Source organism: Pseudopodoces humilis, chromosome 2, assembly GCF_049639895.1.
Source record: "Pseudopodoces humilis isolate 2021_Gansu_Grassland_sample_001 chromosome 2, ASM4963989v1, whole genome shotgun sequence".
Taxonomy (NCBI): domain Eukaryota; kingdom Metazoa; phylum Chordata; class Aves; order Passeriformes; family Paridae; genus Pseudopodoces; species Pseudopodoces humilis.
Window position 1 is genome coordinate 18,920,146 of NC_142201.1, and position 20,647 is coordinate 18,940,792.

The following is a 20,647-nucleotide window of genomic DNA, read 5'->3' on the forward strand; positions in this document are numbered from 1 at the left end:
AAAGAGACAGAGAGATTATCTAAAAGTCTTCCTGTTTGCTCCTTTTATCTGCCTCCTTCTCTCTAAGTCTTTTAGATTTAACAAATTCCATCTGTCTTCAGCCTAATTTTTTCAGCAGACAAAGTCTAAACCTATGTGTTTGATATTTATAGGTATACTTATCTTAATCTAGCTCTAACCTGATAATAAGTCTGACTATTAATCCCTATCCTTATATTAATAAAAATCCTCATGGTCTAACCCATATCAAATCCTCCATGGTAAGTAAGGAGTTGTCAGACTGGATTTGCACCAGGGTCTTTGAAGGATGTTTCTGCATGCATGCAGGCTATGAAGTTGCCTTTGACAGCAAAACACAGAGTAGTGGGTTTGGGTTGAATATTAATCTACATGTAAAATCGTTCATTTTTTTAGCATAAATCTGTTCCTTGGGAGTAAATGTTATGCTCTGAATGTTCCAGTTCTACAGTTAGTTATTTTTTTTCTTTTGTTACCGTGGAATAGAGGTTCCAGATTTGGCTGCTTTTTTATTTCATTTACAATGGAGGGAGAAGAAAACTGCTTGATAAAATACTTTGAACAAACCCCTTTTAAGAAATCTGAGCAAGAATTGAGGCACAAGAACTGACTCTGGAAAAGAAAGTATTTTCTTAAGACCCTCAATTCTTTCATCTTTTGGATAAAACCTGCTTCATAGAAATTCTCTGTTGAGCCCTTCAAACCAGAGTTTAAGAGGTCTAGAACTGGAGTAAGTTGCAGATTGAGAGAAGTCAGAAGGCAGGTCATGGGGCTCTTTGTTTGCCTAGCTGTCAGCTGAAGCGTCTATATTCTGTCTGCAAAACTGACAGCATGATGTTTGCAGTCTTGTATATGCATTAATGCACATGTGTTGGTCTGTGCAAACCATATGAACAGGCATTTGTGTTCACACAGAAGTGAAAATTAACTTGACTTAGTGTAAAGGGAAACTCATGAACTTCTTTCAGAATTTGGCAGTCAGTGACAAAAAAAATAAAAGTTCACTGTACATACTCATTGGCTTCAGAACCCTTTTTTCATAGGAGAGAAAAAACTCGTGTGTCCAGAGGTGAGTCATCTGCTGTTCTTTTCACAAAGTGTGGTAAGATTTCTGACATGCATTTGACCAGCGAGCAAGCAGAAGAACAATTATCCTTTAGTACATCCATAGAGATCATCAGGACCAAGTTCCTAGAAGCTGAGGGAGGGTTTTGCTTGTTTTGTTTGTTTGGATAGTTGGTTGCTTTTAGGGTTTTGGGTTTTTTTTGTCAATCCTGGCATTGCAGCTTTCAGAGTGCAGAATTGGAGCCCTTAGTCCATAGCCATGAGGATGCACTAGGACATTGTTCACCTACAGAGAATAAGAGTAGACTAAGCTGGGCAGTATGGCATGAGGGAGCTGGCATTTTTTCTAGGGAATGAACTTAGCTAATGAATTATTTAAATCAACTATTTAACATTAATATTTTATATATATTATCATATATTTAACAATATTATAATCTATATTATGATATTTAACATTAATATCAACTCATGTCCCATATCTTGTCTGTCTTTATAATTCTGTTTATCAGTGCACTTACTCCTCTGCCCTAAGCTTATTTAGGGGATGGTAAGGAAGCCTGCACTTGCCTTTTATCTCTTGAGCACCATTGCAATGTTTGTTTTCAATTGACAAATGCTTACAAAAAAATTTAAAAATTATTTTTTACTACATGCAACTGATACAAACAATTTATCACAAAGATGCTGCACAGACACCTGGAGTGCAGTGCTCTTAACCTTAAACTGGAGGGATTGTTTATCATTTCACCATTCACTTCTTTGCAACTGTGTCACTTTTGTGTATTTCAGTGAGTCTTCACTCAGCTGAGACTTTCAGTAAGAGGTAGAAGGTAATGCTGGCTGCAGAGCTCACAGTGTGGGTGCTGTGGTTCTCTTTCCTCCAACAGCTTGACAAAAATCACTGTTGCTGCATTTTCTATATAGGGTTTTTGCCCAGTAGTTGGAAGTTGGGACTTTAAATTCCACTTTCCTTTGTGTTTCTGTGTGTTTAGCTTAAGACTTCCCCAGGTTATTTAGGTTTTGAACTCATCATGGGGAAGCAGGGACTGGTATCCATTATGTGCAAAGATAATGACTGGTAGATGGAACTTGATTTTCTTCAGTTGCTGAGCACTGCAGTTCAGGTATCTCAGTGTTACTAGACCTGGAGCAGTGGTCAGTGGTGTGCAGTCTCCTCCTCCACTGCTCCTCAGCAGTCAGGTAGGTCTGTCTGAGCCCAAACTGATCGGTCTGGCTGACTTTGATCTGGATCCGTGGAGTATGTTGGTGACGTTTTCTTGTGCACTTTGTAAAATCAGAGCTGGCCTGGACTTGGTATTGCCAAGCAGTGACTTCAGTCACTGAACTCAAGGTCACTCTTCCTAAAGCCAGCTCAGTGTGTCAGTTAATCCACAACTTTGATTAAATGCCCAAGGACCACGTTGAACTGACTGTGTTTGCATCTATTTTAGGGATCTGAATCCGATTTAAGTGACTCTGATAATGATTCATGAGGTGAGGATGCTTTGCAGACAGGAAAGGACCAGTAGTGGCAGGGTATAAAGGCAGGCACTTGTCACACAGGGGCTGCAGTGGTGAGGGTGGGCTTAGGATTTTTCAGTGTCAATTGATTCATTTGATGTTTGGAATGCCAGACTCTTAAATAAAATCAAAATATCATTCAGCTGGAATTTTACACACATGGATCATAGCCAAAGGTTCTTGTTTGGTTTGGAGGGGTTTTTTGTTTGTGTTTTTGTTTCCTGTTGGCAGGAAATGGTAAAAGGAATCAAGCAGATGTACTTTTGAGAGACATCAGAAATAAAGGTCAGAAGTTGCAGTCTAAAGAATCTAGTAATTGTTTATAGTAATGTGGGTAAAAAAAAATCTAAAAACTTCACTGTTCTTCATTTATATATCTACCATGAGTTACAAGAAACAGAACTATACCTGTTAAGTTAAATGGGGTTATTTTAAGGTATTATGAACTAGGAATTTATCAGTGAGTTTGGAATCTTGGTGGACTTTTTGACAATTTTGCCTATGAGTTGAAAGTCTTCATAAAGTTTAGTTGGCTAGGCTGATAGAACAAAATACTTCTAGAGCTTGAAATTCCCTTGTAAGCAGTTGTACAGTTCTCATTTAATAGATGTAGAGTTCTGACTAGCAGTCTATAAATTACCTGTCAGCAGAACAGTGTGCTTTTAACAAACAATAGTTGTCAGAAAAGTTCTGAGTAGGAATTTACATTTTCTTTATTATTTCTTAGGATGACATACTACATCTCTGTACAGTACATTTTATGTTATGGTAAAAATTATGCCTTGTTTTGGAAAGAAAGAAAATAGTTTACAACAGATATTTTTAATAGGAATAAAGCCTTAATTTTTCCTTTGTGTTTTATTATTATTGTAAGACTACATGTACTCTAGAATGCTTTTGCCTCATAAGTTTAATAAGAACTGAGAGAAATGGTAATTTTGAAATGACAGTAATCTTGTGCTTTGAAAAAAAGTCTTGTTTTTCAAGACTGAAAATTGAAACATGCCATAAACCTCCTGCTGCTTGTGCTGCTTTATCCTTTACAAACTGCTTGAACTTCGGCACCTCACTGTAATCCAAACCTGGCTTTCAAAGCTTTCATTGGAATTTTAATGATTTTAAAATATTAAGATATGTGAAGTAGAATTATATAAAAAATATTACCCCTCAACTTCTTTGGTGTATTTTTATTCTGTGATAGAGTGGGATTATTTCAAACTCCACAGCTGTATGTATTTGTGATTTTAACTGTTAACTGTATATACTGTATGGTTGTAAATCATTTTGTATAAGTTTCACTGATACAATGGTCCAAGCTACAGAAGAAGTAGGCAATAAGATTTAAAAATATCTGCATATCTCCATGCACATGAATATGGTACTGCTGAGGTGCACCCACAGACCATGATTCATCCTTGCCCTGCAGTATGTGCAGGCTTACAACAGTAAAAAGATGGAGTGAATGACTGGGAAGCATTTAGTTTTTTCAATATTTTAATTTGTATTTGTTGTAATATGATAAGAATAACATTGGTACCATAGTGATTTTTCCTATCCATTACACTGGTATTATAACTTCATTAATTTATAAAAATGTTGTAGCTATTTGTACTTTTGTATTAGTTTGTTTAAGTTGCAGGTAGGCAGAAGTCTGTTTGACATCCTGTGATGCTGAGATTTCCCCAGCCCTGCTGATTATCCGTGTGTGTATTTTACAGGGCGCAATGTCTGTGGACTCTATTACAGACCTTGATGACAATCACTCAAGATTGTTGGAGGCTCTCCAGCTCTCTTTGCCAGCAGAAGCCCAGAGTAAGAAAGAAAAGGCAAGAGATAAAAAACTAAGCCTGAACCCTATTTACAGGCAGGTTCCTCGGCTTGTAGATAGTTGCTGCCAGCACTTGGAAAAGCATGGTAAGAATATTTTGTTTTCCCAGGAGTGGCAGATTTATTTTTACTATAATATAAATAAATGCCTATTTTGAGAAGTAAGAATATGCTTCCATTTGCAAGGATGTCTTTGAAATCTAGACATTTTCCCTCCTGTTTTGCCTCTTGCTAAAAATTCTGTCTCACAAAGTAATTACATACATGTTAACTTCCCAAGCTGAAGATCCATGCTGCCAGCTTGTAAACTGACCCATAGAGCACAGGGATGGAGGCTTTCCCTGGAGGTCACTCATCTTGTACTGGGGTGCTCAGCTCTGCAGAAACAGCTCTTCACACCCCACAGGTTTACATGTACCTTCAGAATAAAAAGTCTGAAATGTGCCAGTCAGTCTGGAATCATTCTTCACAACCACTGGATCTTGAGGTGTGAGATCTAGATGAACTATTTATCCTGTAGGGCAAGACTTTAGATATTTGAAGATGGAGGCTCAGAATAAGAAAGAATTCCATGCTAAATATGTATTAAGCTCCAAGAAGCCTCTTCCTGTTCACGGCAAGGCTCAAAGGCTGAATGCTTAGTTTGTCTCTGGGTTGATTACTCCTGACCAGCCTCAGACTCATGCCTGCTCTCTCCAAAGGAAATTACAGACTCCTGCCAGTATTCTTATGTGTCCGTGATTGTCCATACACAAACCTCCCACAGCTTTACATAATGCAGAACCACTAGTCGATCTAGGTGTCTGCTCACCATCTCTGCCAGTGTACCTTAGCCTTGTAAAGTTTTTTAATGATAATTGAAAAACTTGGCGACAGCAGGATGGAGTTATCACACGGCCAGATAATCAACAAACCATAAAATAATGGTGATTCTAACAGCAAATGATGTATTTGATGCTAATTTCGCCGGCAAGAAATCATTTACTAACTCTGAATGAGGGGCTTTTGCAGATGAGGGACTGCAATTTAAACAACAATGCTGAGCTTTCACAATACGTAACTGGAAGCTATTTTCTGTACAAATGTATCAAGGAAGGCTACAAAAGATAGATTTAATCTTTTACAGAGATTACCATGGTTTACAAGTAAGTATGGGATGATTAAGTTTGAGATGAATGACCTCCATCCCTTTAAGCAAAGGTAGCTGAGTTTGGAGAACATGGAAGTATCTGAGTCAGCCAAAAAAGCCATCCAGCTGAGTATCATTTGGATAGCATGATTTTATGTCACCTGTTCATCTGTGAAAACTTTTTAAATCCTCTTAATACACACTTGTAGCGAAGTTATTTTCTAGATGATGCTCTTTACAAAAACATTTGCTTTATGTTGAAGTTTCCTTTTAAAGGAAATTTATGATGGTTTATTGTGCATGGTTTAAGAGTAAACTATAATATACCACAATGCAATAATCTGATTTAATCTGCTGTCCACAAGACACACACTGGAACTGAGAGAAATTTAAAGATGGTAGAAGATGGACACTGTAGCAAGGATATATGATGGACCAGGTTGCTGATTCTGAAAATACTTTCTATATACATAAATCCTTTTTCAGCAACAAGTCACCAGCAGTTTCTGATGAATGCTTTAAAGGATAATTCTGAGCATTATGTGACAAAAAAAGGGCTATGTTTTTGGACATAAAAGCTCCTGTCCTTGTTCACCTTCCCTATTTTCCCTGGGATCATGTCCCAGAGATATAAAGGCCTGGCTTTCTGTAGACCTGCAGTGTATACAAACACTGTATGTCTGTAGGAACAGGTAACCAGCTGCAGGTTTTGCCCACTGTGTCTATCTCCATCTCAGATGATTCCCTGCCAATGTTCCTGGGTTTACTAAATGATAGTGCATCAATGTAATTTTGTGTTAACCAAAGAGTGAAGATTTAAAACGAGGTGTTATGTTCAGACTAAAAACTAAAACACAGAATTCTGTCTGGATTTCTCTGAGGAAGATCTGCAACTCCAAATACTGCTCAAGGTGACACATCCACTAGCAAGCAAGTGTAGCATAATGGCTGTCAAAAGGCATTTGTTTCACAAGGTAATTTTACATATCCTGCATGTCAGTAGAGATTACAGCTACAGAGTAGCCCTTTTTAGACCATAAACTTCCAAGTTTATGGATAATTTCATCCCTTTTGCAAAGTGTATAACCATGTAAAATTATATTATGTACACAGGTCCTAAAGGCTCTAAAATTTCCACTCACATTGTTATTGCTAAAGACCATGTCACCTCTCAAATTTTTCAGGCATTTTAGAGCCAGTGAGTTACCCCAAATACCAACTTCATCCTGTACCAAAGGACACAGCTCAATGCCCACGTATTTAGTTGTTTTACTGCCTGATTCCTTTGATGTCAGTCCTGAAAGTTACACCCCCAAACCCTGAGCAGTGCCTCAGTCTCTGCATACCCTTGTTCCTCATAGCAGTAGCACTACCAAAGTGGCATCACAAGACATGTCACAGGGATGCCATTTTGCAGATTAAGTGTGATCCTTAAAAACCACAGGGGATGGCTTCTTAATCACAACTGAATCTTGTATCAACATGGTAAGTACAAGTTTGTGGAGAAATATGTTGCTTTTTTTTTTTTTTTTTTTATCCTTTTAAGTACACACATAGGTCAGAATGCTTTGGTTCAATGAAATTTTAAGGAAAAAATTAAACAATAAAATAGTGCTATAATGTGTTATACTTTCAGGTCTCCAGACAGTAGGAATATTCAGAGTTGGAAGCTCAAAAAAGAGAGTAAGACAGGTGAGTGGATATGGATATAGTTTTCTTCCATCAACTATGATACATACAAATCTCTTTCCTTTTGTTGTGATTTCTCCCCATCTGTAGCGTGGTGAAATTTAGGCTTTCTGGGTCAGTGACTTCACTGGTTGTTTGATGGCTCATAAAAGTCCATTTCCAGTACCTTTTACATCTGGTACAATCCTTCTCAGCAGGTTAACAGTCTCCGTATGTTTTGCTCTGATAAAAGTAGCACAGGGTTGGAGATCCAAATAAACTACAGTGAAGAAATTTTCCAAAGGTCACGCTGCAGGGAAAAAAAAATCTTGGCTGTTCGTTTTATCTCAGAAACAGCTGAAGCTCCCAAAGTAAACTGAAACTGTAAATCTTTTTTGGAAAACCCACAGTATGAGAAAACATGCAAGTACAGAACAATCTCTTTGACCCTAAGATCACTGCTCCTAAATATCACCTTTCTTTTACCCCTGCTAGACTTCAAGGTCAGAACAGACCCTTCCAAGTCTTAATCTCAGCCAAATTATGAAAAAGCAAAGATAGTGTACGATTATGTTCCAGAGATAAAGTCAAAAGTGGGTGATCGCTCCTAGGTATACCTACCTACATATTACACTGTTATTCCCAGAACTGGGAATACATGTTGAGTTAGAGCAGTGGGGAATAGTGGTTAATGTTTGAGTGATGGGTAAGGAGAGGATAGAAGTTAAGACCAAAATATCAAGCAGGAAAAAAAAAAAGTAAATGGAAGCTTGACTGCATCTGATCCCAGAAGTTATAGTTCTTTGCAAAAAGCTGCAAAAACTTTATAGTGTAATGTTTTATCATTCTGGAAAGGTACCGTGAATAGCTGAACTGAATTGATTTTGGCTGGTGGGACAGTATAGCCTACTGAACTGCAGCTCATTCTCCAGCAGTTTCTATTCCTGAGTACCTGGTGTAACACTAAACTAAAAAAAATCTGCAGAGGCAGTTTTCAGATCAAGACTGAACTAGATAAAGTATTGAAGTTGCCTCACATTTGCATTGCAAGCTTCAATGTCAAAACATACATTATCATTTAGGGATGAGTAGAATTGCATCATACATCTGAGGAAAAAGCAGAGAGCTTCTATCATTCACTTGTAAACTAAGCCTTTCTTTGGACATCAATGATTTCCACCACTTTTTCTTTTACTCTCTTTACAAAAGGTGAAGAAATCAAAAGATTTGGATATCTATGTTTTGTATTACATGGACTAATTTATTGAACTAGGTAAACTGATATATTTCATTAAACAACAAGGAAGCATCAGCTTGGCCCTTGTAGATACAGTAATAAATGCTGTCAACATGAACACATGGGAAAGTCTGGATTCAATTAAAATTCCACTCATTTTCTGAACCACAGAAAGCCAAACCCAGCACTCAGATTTTGGTGTGCTTTTGCAGCTGTTCACTAGTTTTTCTTGTGTAGAAAGTAAGTATATTTTGTTTTCCTTCCTTCCCCAGTTAGACAATGTCCTGTTTCCACTGTTGTTTGTCGCAGTAAATATGTAAGTAGAGTAGATGCATGTGCCAGCGAGGTTTTTGATTGGTGAGCAGGAAGAGAAAATTTAGAAAATCTAGATTTGCATCTCTTGCAAACCTACTTCTCCATGTTCAGTGTGGTGTAGGAGAGATTCCCAAACTCATGTTGACTCAAGGTGGAAGATCTGGTGCCTCAGGATGCCAGGTACCATTTTGTGCCCGGAACAGATGCTCGAGCAGAGCATTGTTGCCAAGGTTGGGGTGAGCAACCATTTGTGCTGGGCCTGGTGACATTGTGGCAGCTTCAGCCCTGAGGATGAAGAATGAAATAGTTGGAGCTCTGCTCTCCTATCCCCTGTTCCAGCACAGATATCCTTATCTCTCATATCATGAGATTCAGTGGATGCTATAGTTCACCACCTGCATCTTCCAGAAGTTTGAAAGCATTCCATGTGATTGGAGTCTGAAAGACTTAAATTTGAAGTGTACAATACACAGTTTTAACAGCCATGATACCTGGGCCTGAAATGTGGTCACATCTCACCAAAGCTTCTATGATATTTTGCTGCTTAGGACATCTCTGTAGATCTCACAGGATATCAGATCACAAGTGCCATATTGAAGACTGTAACAGCCATTTATGATTAGCCATCTATTTGGGAAGTCTGAATTCCTGATGCAGTGTTAATCTGTTTCCTCAGCTGCTTTCAGACACTTAAGTGTAGAAACAATCTTCTGGATTGAGGTAATTTATGGTGCTCCACAGGGATGTTCTGCATTTGTCACCAGTCTGGAGAATCTTTGACCATAAATCAAAGAATAATATTAGATAAAGAGCATATTCTGGTCCTCATAGCATAATTATTCATTATTAATAATGACTGATATTAATAATGTTAAAAGTAATCCGAATAAATTAGAATGGAGGCTGTGGTTTTTAATGAATAGCTGTCACACCCATTATGAAAGCACAATCTCAGCTGAAAACAAAGGATTTTCACATTGGATACACTCAAGATAGATTTGCATGTAATCAGGATTTGCCACAAATTATCACAGGCATATAGTGTGCTTGTGACTTAGCTTCTTTCCTCTCTTTGGTATGTTTGCAGTATTCCTGGTGAAGAAACCTGATACCTCAGATTTCTTTCTTTATAAGATTTAGTTGTAATCACTTTCTGAGAAGGTGTGACATTGTGATACCTCATAATGTTAGCAAAGGTACAAATTTTTTGCTAGGAGATAGTTTTAAAACATCTTGACTGTTTTCAAAATGCAGAAAGAATGAAAGGTGAAGCTGTCAGCCTGAGGAAAATATTCTGCTCTTGGTGCTGGAAAATCCCTCCAAAAGAGCAGATAGATACCTTTCCATAAAGTATCTTGGATTTGGGAGAGGGCTTTCTTCTTCCTTTGGGAAGTGTGATGCCTTTGAATTATACAGAATTTGTCTGAGGACCAAAGCGAGGGAAAAAAATAGCAATAACTTGTAAAGATGTTATCTTGCTGCTTGTGAACTCTGTAATGATGATTACTTAATGTTTATAATTAAATTAGGAAGGCAGAACGAGGTGTGTTTGTGAAGGAATGCTGTGAAGTCTTAGTGAACTTCACTGCTTGCTACCTATCTTTACATACAGTCTTAAATGACAAGAGAAGTGTGAATTTGATGGATGTTAACATGATCTTACTAATAATGTGTTTCTACAAAATCATAAACATTACGAAATGCAATTTTAGTCTTTCTGGTCCCAGGGATAATGCAGTAAGGTGATATAAGAGCCTGTCTTGTAATTTTCCTTATTCTCTCTGCTTTCTGCATTTGCTATAAATCTTCAGTTTCTGCAAAAATTATACTTGGATACATACAAGAGTGTCATATATTAGCTGGAAAAAACCTGTATTTTATTACAATCTGTTACAAACCTTAAGTTATGTATTATGGAATAAGCAACAATTAGATATGAATTATATCTTCGACCTTACCAAAGACAAGTTATGCTCAATCTTGAAAGCGAAAATGAGTAAATCTACTTCCTAAAAAATTTCCTGTGTTGGGATGTATTAATTGGGACAATAAGTGACTATGGTTTTCTCTCATGATTTTTTTTTTTCCAGTTACGTGAAGAGTTTGACCGAGGTGTAGATGTTGTATTAGATGAAGAGCACAGCATTCATGATGTTGCTGCCTTGTTAAAGGAATTTCTGCGTGATATGCCTGACCCACTTCTCACCAGAGAGCTTTATACACCTTTCATCAACACCCTCTGTGAGCTCTGCAGCATCTTGATTTATCAATTTTCAAAAGCTAATTTGTTTGAATTCTTTGATCTCTACCAATAGCCTTCTTTTATTCTGTTCCTTTAATGCTCTGGTCTTGATTTGCTCCAAATATTTGTATAATACATTATAAAGTATATAGTATATTCTAATATATGATAGTAAATATAATATAATATAATATAACATAACATAATATAATATAACATGAATAGAATAGAATAGAATAGAATAGAATATATATGTGTATATTAATATAAATAATATAGTATATTCTTTAGAATAAGTTTACTGAAGTGTCTTCCTGGTTTTTATATTGTCTAACACAGAAAACTGGAACAAGAGCATTTCACTAACTATACATATTTTTGCATTTGTAAGGAAAAAATTCATGCTGTCTATTAAAAACCTGACCCTTTCATAGATCCAGCAGTGCCAGGTCTCTGACTCCCATTTAAATCCTCTTACCTTAAAATTTTTTAGATCTGTCCACTGACCAAAGTTCTAGCTTTGTTTCAGAAATTCAAGTTTCTTCATACTTAATGGTCCTCAAAGCCATCATATTAAGTACTCCCAATTGTGTTGCCTAAGACCCAAGTGCAGACTCTCAGGGATTTAGGAAAAACTCAAGTGGGACATTTCAAGCTTAAGCAGCTGCCTGGTATATGTTCTTCAGATGCTTTCTAGCCCTCATGTCTGAGATCCTGCCTCTGTCCCACCCTTGTCACTGGCTACCATTTAGATGGTAGATGGTTCAAGTGGTAGTGGTAGCAGAATGCCCTTTATTTCTCTGGCTGCATTTCCAATCTCCTGGTACTTCTGCAAGATTAAAAACTGTAAGAAAACTGATTAAAAATGGCTGAAGCAGAAAGCTGACTGGAATGCTTGACAGCTACTGTAGCTATACCTAAATTAATGGAGTAAATAGAAAAGTAAACAGAATATTTGAGCCCAGTAATAATGATGGAGTGTAAAACATGGATTTTGCTCTCTTATACCATGAACTTGTGAGCAAAATGTTGACCAAGGCAAAAATCCCGTAGCAGTAGTTCTTATAGTTTCCATGTTTCCTTAGAGTTTTCTCTTTTTCTTCTGATGTTGTAAGGAAAATGATTCTTAAACAAAGCTATTCCTATTCCTTTGGGTTGGGAATAGTATATTTGTTCTGCTTTTAGGTTAGTTGGAGTGATTTTCTTAGAACATATTTTTTCCCCTCTTAGTATTAGAGCCAGATGAACAGCTCAGCACCTTACAGCTTCTCATTTATCTTCTACCTCCTTGTAACTGTGATACCCTTCACCGGCTGCTGCAGTTCCTCTCCACAGTAGCTGGCCATGCAGAAGATACCAGAGACAAGGATGGCCAAGAGGTAAGTCCTGGTCACTTGTGTCCTTTGACTTTGCTTAATCTGTGGTCTGAAAAGAGACCTTTGAAGCCTGGAAACATATACAGTGCTGGCATATCCCTGAAAGATGGGAGAGACTTCATCTATTTGCCTGCACTTCTGCCATTTGTTTACTATGTTCTTAGGGCTGTGAAGGTTTAATTTTTGTATGACTTAATCAGTAAAGCATCTACCACTTCCTTTGGGAGGTTCAGTGTACCAGCCTTGTTGTCAAGAACATCTAATGTCATCCATCCTTTCCCTGCTGCCTTGTTCTATCCCATTATATTCTATGGGAAAAGTACTCAGAAAATGCCAGGCATGCAAGGATATGTTTTTTTCATTTTTTCATTCTCTGTTGTTGCTTTTTTATATGACTTTTGGACATAGAAGTTCCGTTCTTGGTTCTCTCAGCTTCCTTGTGTGCCCTGGGTAGTGAAAAATAAAAACAGAGGACAGGACAGCTGTATCCTTGCAACTGATAAACCTCATCATTAGCTGGAGTCAGGGTTCATATTTGCCTGTTTTCTTTCTGACCTCCTTAACTGTTGCAGTCTGGAGCAAATTCAGTGGAGAGTTTGATGTGCACTCACCCCACAGAGACAAAAATGCTCACAGCCGTGGGGCTGAGCTCTAGCCCTGAGCATTCTCACATCTGCACCTGTGCCCATTCACACTAGAGACCTTAAAATCCAGACTTCCCATTTCCTGCCAGGGAAGGGCTTGAGCTAGCAGGATGCTGTGCGAAAGGAGGCAGCTCTGTTAACTGAATAAAATGGATACAGTCTGTCAGTGATGGACAAAAATACACTGGTTTATTTGTGGAAGGACTTCTCAGTCCTCTGAACCGCAGCAGAGACTACTTCTGAGGCTCTTAGGAAACTCCTCAAGAATCTTGTCTTCCAGATGGAAAATCATGCTGATTTTGTCAAATTTGGATGCCTTTTACAGTTGTCTGATTTTAACAATTAGCACTTATTTTTGCCAAATTTCTGCCTCAAATCCTAACCTGCAATTATTCATTCTTTACAAGTCCCAACTTCCAGAGTTGTATGTGACTTCAAGGACTATTTCACTTTTAAATCCACTATAAATGCTATTATTTTTGTTCTCAGCAAGGAGTTGATTAAAAAAACACCTATATCACTGTGGTGGAAAGCATTTAGAAAGAGCAGCCTGTAACAGTTTTACTGTGCTTAAAAACATGTATAAGCCATCTGAGGTCATGGTCCCCCTGGTCCTGCAAAGAGTTCTCTGTTGGTTCAGGAATGTACCCAAGAGGATTTTATTGTAGGGCTAGGGGATGCTGCTTAACAGAGTTGATTTGGCTCAACCGTTGTACATCAGCTTTGCCACAGGTATTTTGGCAAGGCAAATTCCTGTAAGCTATCTTGACACTATTGTAAGCATCAGGAATATTATGTGCAACTGGATACCTTTTATAGATAACATAGTATTCTGCTCACAATTATTTGAACTATTTATGAAGAATTAAGTAAATAAAGGCATACTGGGCAAGAGAATGTGTTTTATCAGACTGTTTGCTATCACTGGAAGGAAAACAGCCAAGCTTTGGCACACAGACCCTCTTCTTGATTTCTTTCAACAACCCTTCTCTTGCGAAGATGAAGATGGATGACTAACTTGATTAAAATTACTCATTCAGTTAATTTCAGTGGAAATGTTTACAACATTTTTTGAGGCTGCCCTTAAGAAAAGGCTCACTCACTGTTTGTACAAACAGCCTGCACATGCAGGTCTGGGCAGAGCCAAGGGCTGCCCCAGCTCACTTGAGGTACCCTGTGCCTGTGCATCCACCGTGCCTCAAAACTCAGAGTTTAAAAAGCTGAGAAACAGCTGGATGCTTGGTGATGTGCAAATAAGGGTGTGCTGTTCTCACAGTTGTGCTGGGATGAGTCTCTAAACAAAGAGACAACATATTTGCTATGACTGCCCATGCACCTACTTAGTACAGATGTCTTTCCAACATCACATACTGCTCCTACCAATAAAAAGACAAGCTTTTTACTGTCATTTCTGTGCTGTTTAGTTGAGTTCTTTAAAAAATAAACCAGGTGTAGTTAGTGCAGTTTTAGGTTTGACCAGAATATTGGGTGAATGATGAGCTACAAAATAAATTAGAATTGAGTACTGCTTTGAAATCATATTTTGTACAGCTCACTTCTTGAAATTCTATTTTTACTGCCTCTTTTTGATGTTTCTTTATATCCTTTTTAAAAATTAGTAATTCAAATGACCTCTGCTTTTTGCACTGTTGAAAGAATAAAAGGGGAAAATAATAGTCTAATCACAAATGGGACAATGAAATTTTTGATGTAATGACATATTTTTCAGATAATTCCTGTCTAGCCTAGTATGTACTCCTAGCCTTTTACTTCCTCAAAATTCAGGTTACTGTTGCTTCCTTGAGCACAGGTTTATAAAAGTAGAAAAATAGGTAAAAACCCAACAAACTAAAAAAAGCCACCTAACAAGTAAACATTTGGCATGTTCTAAAAACACAGGAAAATACTAATAAAAACTGTGAGCCTGCTCCTTAATTATCTCAACAGTTTAAACATGGAAAAGTATCACTGTATATGTTTCAAGCCATGAATGCCACTTGAGAAAGCCAGGAGCTTTCAGTATTTGGTCTTAAAAGACCAAATGTAATGTGCTGAGATGCGGAAGTAGGAGGGAGGTTTCTCTGAATTCAGAAGTATGCTACTGTTGAGCTCCCAGGGACTTAAGGGCAGAAAACACTTCCACCTTCTACTCCTCTAATTCGCTTGAAAATATATCCAGAAAATCTACAGTGCTTGCTGCAGAGATACTCAAAACAAGGTGTTTCTAAAAGTAATTCCTTTTTATTGGCAAGCAGCAGGTTTTAGTTTTGATGAATGAAACATCTGCCAAATCTAGGGGGAGAGAAAGAATGTGTGTGTGTGTGTGTGTGTGTGTGTGTGTGTGTGTAGGGGTGTGAGCGTGTATGGATGTGTCTATATACATATCTGTATACATTAGGCCCTGTGAGACCCCACTCATCTTTATTCTCTTTTTTAGATTACTGGGAACAAAATGACATCGCTTAACCTGGCCACCATCTTTGGCCCTAACTTGTTGCACAAGCAGAAATCTACAGACAAAGAATTCTCAGTTCAGAGCTCAGCTCGAGCTGAAGAGAGTACTGCTATCATAGCTGTTGTGCAAAAGATGATTGAAAACTATGAAACCCTTTTCATGGTGGGTGGATATTTTTTCATATTATTTGTATGCATTTGTAAGACAAATGAGAAAATACCTGATCAATATTAAAATAGATGGGAATGAAATAAAATGTAGAAACTGCATTAAAATGGGATCAGTAATTATTGGTTAAAAAAGAGTAGTCTTCTAGCAAGGAGAATGATTTGCAGTAAGTGAAAATATTAAAAATGTGTACTTGTATCTTGTATAGAATGGTTTCTGTGTAGGTAAAGATATATTGTTTAGAAGATTGTGAAAATGACAGGGTTGGCCATTCAGTTGTATACTGAGCAGTGCATGGCCAAGACTGAAAATGTTCTTTCCCATCTCAGTTTTGGAAGTTAGGAAGACAATTTTTCTGCAGGGATTAAGAGATCTTTGATTAATTTAAGGAATTTCCTTCCCTACCCAAGACTTTTTTATTGATTGGATGGAGAGGAAGGACAAAGCTTTCTTGTTTGTTAGCTGGATAAAAGGAATAAAACATAAATCTGTGTAGTTCCTGGGTTCCCTTTAGTTCTCTTTCTCAAGCAAGCAAGTTCTTCATAAGAAGGCTGGTGGCCTTGGACTTGGACATGTTGTTTACTTAAGACAGAGCTTAGTTAGATCACATTTCTCATGCCTGTAAGTTACCTGAGCAGCTCATTCTGTGGCTTTATCTTAGGATCTTTTTGTGTACAAAATTGTAGGTCAGCTCAGCATGGCTTGTGTCTGAGGGAGCCCTGCTCTGGGATAGCAGAGGCCAGTCAGACCTAGTGGATATTTATTTACTATTATTCTGCCTTTATTTTAGTAAATACTACAATAATAGTAAATTTAAATTTATTAAATACTGCAGCAGTAAATACTAAATTTAGTAAATGTGTATTACATTGTAACAGAACCAGTAATCATGAAAAAGTGGAAAAAAATTTGGTTGTTGTGTCCTGAGACTAAGCAGCACTGTATGTTACCCTGAGGAGATAAGTTCCCAAAGCAGGAAAAACACTCTGGAAACCTTCAGTGCTTCAGTAAAGCTGAGTGCTGGAGACCTTTTTGGAAGAAGATGAACAACCCTGAACTGTGGGCTGATGGCCACATAGTACTGTAAATGGAAGATGTCTATCAGCTTTCAACAGGGAGTAGAGCATGAGAAAGCAATCATGAGCCCTGCCTCAGATCTCTTAGCCTCAGATGAACTTCTTTGTGGCTTTCCTGCCTTTTATTTTTACTCTTGTACCAGTGAGACACTTGCAATCATTTTTGCTTTGTTTTGTTTTGTTTTGTTTTTGGGAGTTTTTTTAATGCTTTTCACGGTTGGGCAAAATGCTAGGTTCTATTTTTCCTTCCACATCAGGAAAAGAAAGTGACAGAACTGCACTCTTGGGTGAAGGTCTGCTGGCCCAGAGTGTGGTTTGGCACTATCAAGTTTAAAATAATACTTGAATAGAATACTTACAATACTTCAAGTGTTCTTATTGCTGTTTTTCTGTAAGACCTTCTTACAGCACAGACACATCTCACAATACTTAAGGCACACATTCTGACTTTCTGTGTGGAAAGGATGAGGCTAAAGTTAGACTAAGCTGCATCTGGGCTCCTAATTCTGATGGATTTATTCCTTCATCTCTTCAGTGCTTCAGCTTTCATATGGAGGTTAAATGAAGTGTGGGAAAAAGAATTTCTTTTGTTTTCCAGAGTTGCTTTTAACTGTTTATACTTGACATTTCTGATACATTAAAAAATGATCACTTGAAGTTAAACATTCGGCTACAGCTGTAACATGGTGTATTAATGCTCAGATGCTTTTGTGTTTGTTTGGGGCTTTTTCCTTTCTGTTAATTTTATGTATGGAGAGGTTATAAAACTGTGATTGGTTTCAGCATTGAAACTGGAACAACATTTGTGAACCAAACCTTAGGAAACCAGGATTTGTTGGGGTACCCAGACCACAATATCAGAATGATTCTGACATATTGGTGGATCAGAGAGATTCTTTGTTGGAACAATGCAGGATATTGAGCACCATTTTTACTGACTATTGTTAACAACAGTACCGTGCAAAAGTGGATTTCTTATAGAAGATGGAATCTGACCGTGTTTCATTGATGTCAGTGATGATAATCACTTTCATGTCCAAATTTTGCCCATTTCAGTGAGTCTTGGGGATGTATTAAAATGTTTCATGGGGATGTATTAAGGACTGTTCTCTGAACTATGTCCCACAGCTGAATGAAAGGAGGCACAACTCAAACCACCCTTCATTTTTGACTTGGCATGAGAAATGGAGAACAGCAGCTTGTTCATGTATTTAATCTCCTAGTGTCCAAATCCAGCCCTGCTGCAAAGTGCTACAGAGTGTATGAAATTTCATATTTTCACAGTTAGAGGCTACTGTGGCCTTCCCACTGCAGAGGCAGCCACACACTGCCATTCTGTGCCACATCAGTGGCAAGGGATGGCACAAAGAACACACCTCAAGGGTCCCTCCACCCTTCTGGGTCTCAACAGCTGTGACTATCATGTAGCACCCAACCCCAGAATCTCAGAATATCTGTTACTCTGCTGGAGCCCTGACGACCCTAGAGCCTTCTGATACGTCCCTCTACATCCTCCAGAGCTGTTATTTCAGCAGTGCCTTGGCTTCCCTTCTGTCCCAAATTTCAAATTCTCATCCATCTACTTAGGTGTAATTACCAGTGAGACAATTAATTCAGTAATAGTTACGATGACATATTCCTGAGATACTGATATTGTAGTTCTCTATAAGTTTATGATTAGGTGCATATCATTTCTACACTTGTCAAGTTACTGAACTAAGCTGAAGAAAACTGCTGCACAGGAGGAAGCTCCAAACCCAGTGGGTAGATAGCAAGGAGACCATCAGTAAAAATCTACTTGCAGATTCATTCTGGTAAAAGTCCTGTGAATCAGTAGAACTGTTAAGTTTGGGTTTCCCAAAAGCTTTCTATTGGAATTGAACTTCTGGTGGAACTTTTTCAGACTGGTTTGGATGGAATGAAAGACTGATTTATCATTTTTTTTTAAATAGGGCAAGATGTATTTTTATTTTTCTGACTAAGTTCTCTCAGTAGTTTCTTACAAATTACTTGATATAGAGCTGAGTAATAAATTACAGACAAAAATGTGTGGATTTTATTTTACCATGAAACTTCATTTGGATTAAGTTTTTTAATTAATTTTAAAAATAAGTTTTTTATTTAATCGTTAACTTTTTCTTCTAGTGTTTAGAAAGGCTTTCTAAACAGAGAAGTTACAGTACACCAGGTTTCCAAAAATTATATTCCTATAAAAATTTTTTGTTTAAAGACTAGTGTATCAGTGACCATCAGTAAGATATTTTTCCAGTTCAGAGACTGAATACAATTTCTAAAAAATGAGTATGTGGTTACACAAGTTTTTCATAGAGATTTTGGATCAGTTTGAATTAAACTATTCCTATCTTCATTTATTTTCTAATTATTTCCTTATTTTAAGAAATATGTCTTTTATGTAACTACACTTCCTAAATGCCTCCCAAAATGAGATATTCCTCTGGGGAATGTGTTAGTAATTTTATTCCTATTTCCCAGGAAATGTGACGGGGGAACAAATGGTCCATGAAGTGTGGCTTGAAGGTCAAGAGATTCAGGCTCTGACAGATTGTATCCAGAAACATATATTGCCCAGCTGATGACCCCTTGCTGAGATTGTCTTGCATTGAGTTCCATCTGTCATGGGTGAACCTGGGCTGTTCAGGTTTCTTGGATGGCTTCATCTGTTTCAGTGTTTTGAAGTTTTGAGTTGAATGTTCCACTGTAATGTGGACAAAACAGACAAACTCACTTGAGGATTGATAAGACTCATGTAAAGTGCAGTTGGAAGGACAAAGTTTTCTTGTGCAGGTTTTGGAGTGCCATTTTTGCTACCTGCCCCCGAGATGTTGCTGTATCCTGCAGCATCTGAAGCTGTCAAGGGTTTTGAAAGTTCATACCCATACAAAGGGCAAAGACAAAGTTAGCAAATCAGAAGGCCAAACTCCAAAGAGGGTGACACAAATTCTGACTGAGCCTGTTGGTCAGAGTGGCTGGAGAGGCAGATGGAGATTTGTAAATGTCCTCAGATCTTTGAAGGGCAGTTCAAAGCGAGGACCTCAAACTGGAGCTTTTGAGATTGTGATACATAAGTAATCCCGCTGTTGTTTTCAGATATAATAACCAACCGGATAGCAACTAGTTATTCAACAGAAATCAGCATTGAACATTGTACAAAGTGATCTTTAGTCTTACTTCATCTGTTATTACATGAAATTTCTCTTCTAAATGAAAGCTTCTGAATATTTTATATACTTTCTATAAATGTACTTGGTCGTTTAGATTAAGCATAGCACCAAAATTAATGGATGTGAAAGGATATTAACCTCCAACTAAGTATTTTTTTATGTCTTCATAGGTTTCCCCTGATTTACAGAATGAAGTGCTTATTAGCTTATTAGAGACTGACCCAGATGTTGTAGACTATTTGCTGAGGAGGAAAGCTTCCCAGTCATCGTGAGTAATCTGTTTTTTCATCATCCCTTTTTCTGCTGGGAATTTCTATCTCCCACTGGAAGTGTCCAAAAGGTTCTAGTTTTCCACAGCTCTTCTGCACTGTCTACAGTGGAGTAGAAATATCCTCCCTATTACACAGACTCTGCCAAAGAAATTGTGACTCTTGTACAGCGTTTTTCTAAAGACAAAACTTGTTTCCCCGATTCAGAGGAAAGATTGTGTTCTGCTGGAGAGAACAGAATGACATGTATATAAAAATACTCAGTGCACTATTATATGACAGGATGTATTTTAGTCATCTGCTGGTTCATGTCTTGGGTTTATTGCAGTCTTCGGTAACTGGAAGCATGTATTCCACTGTCCTTGAAGCACACCCTAGAGTGCCTTAACACCGTCACAGTGAGCTGCTTGACCACTCTGTCATTCTTTTCCTGTCCTGTATGCGTAGGATGT

The 20,647-nt window shown here is 37.7% G+C and overlaps 1 protein-coding gene across 5 annotated transcripts in view; it reads left to right on the top strand.

Moving 5' to 3' along the window:
* Window positions 1–20,647, top strand: part of ARHGAP6 (Rho GTPase activating protein 6) — a 311,446-nt gene that overhangs the window by 281,028 nt on the left and 9,771 nt on the right. For all 5 annotated transcript variants that reach the window (XM_014256203.2, XM_014256239.2, XM_088051977.1 and 2 more), the window contains exons 5-10: window positions 4,326–4,521; window positions 7,200–7,255; window positions 10,874–11,024; window positions 12,256–12,404; window positions 15,483–15,662; window positions 20,097–20,194. In XM_014256203.2, coding sequence (XP_014111678.2) covers window positions 4,326–4,521; window positions 7,200–7,255; window positions 10,874–11,024; window positions 12,256–12,404; window positions 15,483–15,662; window positions 20,097–20,194 — 830 coding nt within the window. The remainder of the gene's footprint in view (window positions 1–4,325; window positions 4,522–7,199; window positions 7,256–10,873; window positions 11,025–12,255; window positions 12,405–15,482; window positions 15,663–20,096; window positions 20,195–20,647) is intronic.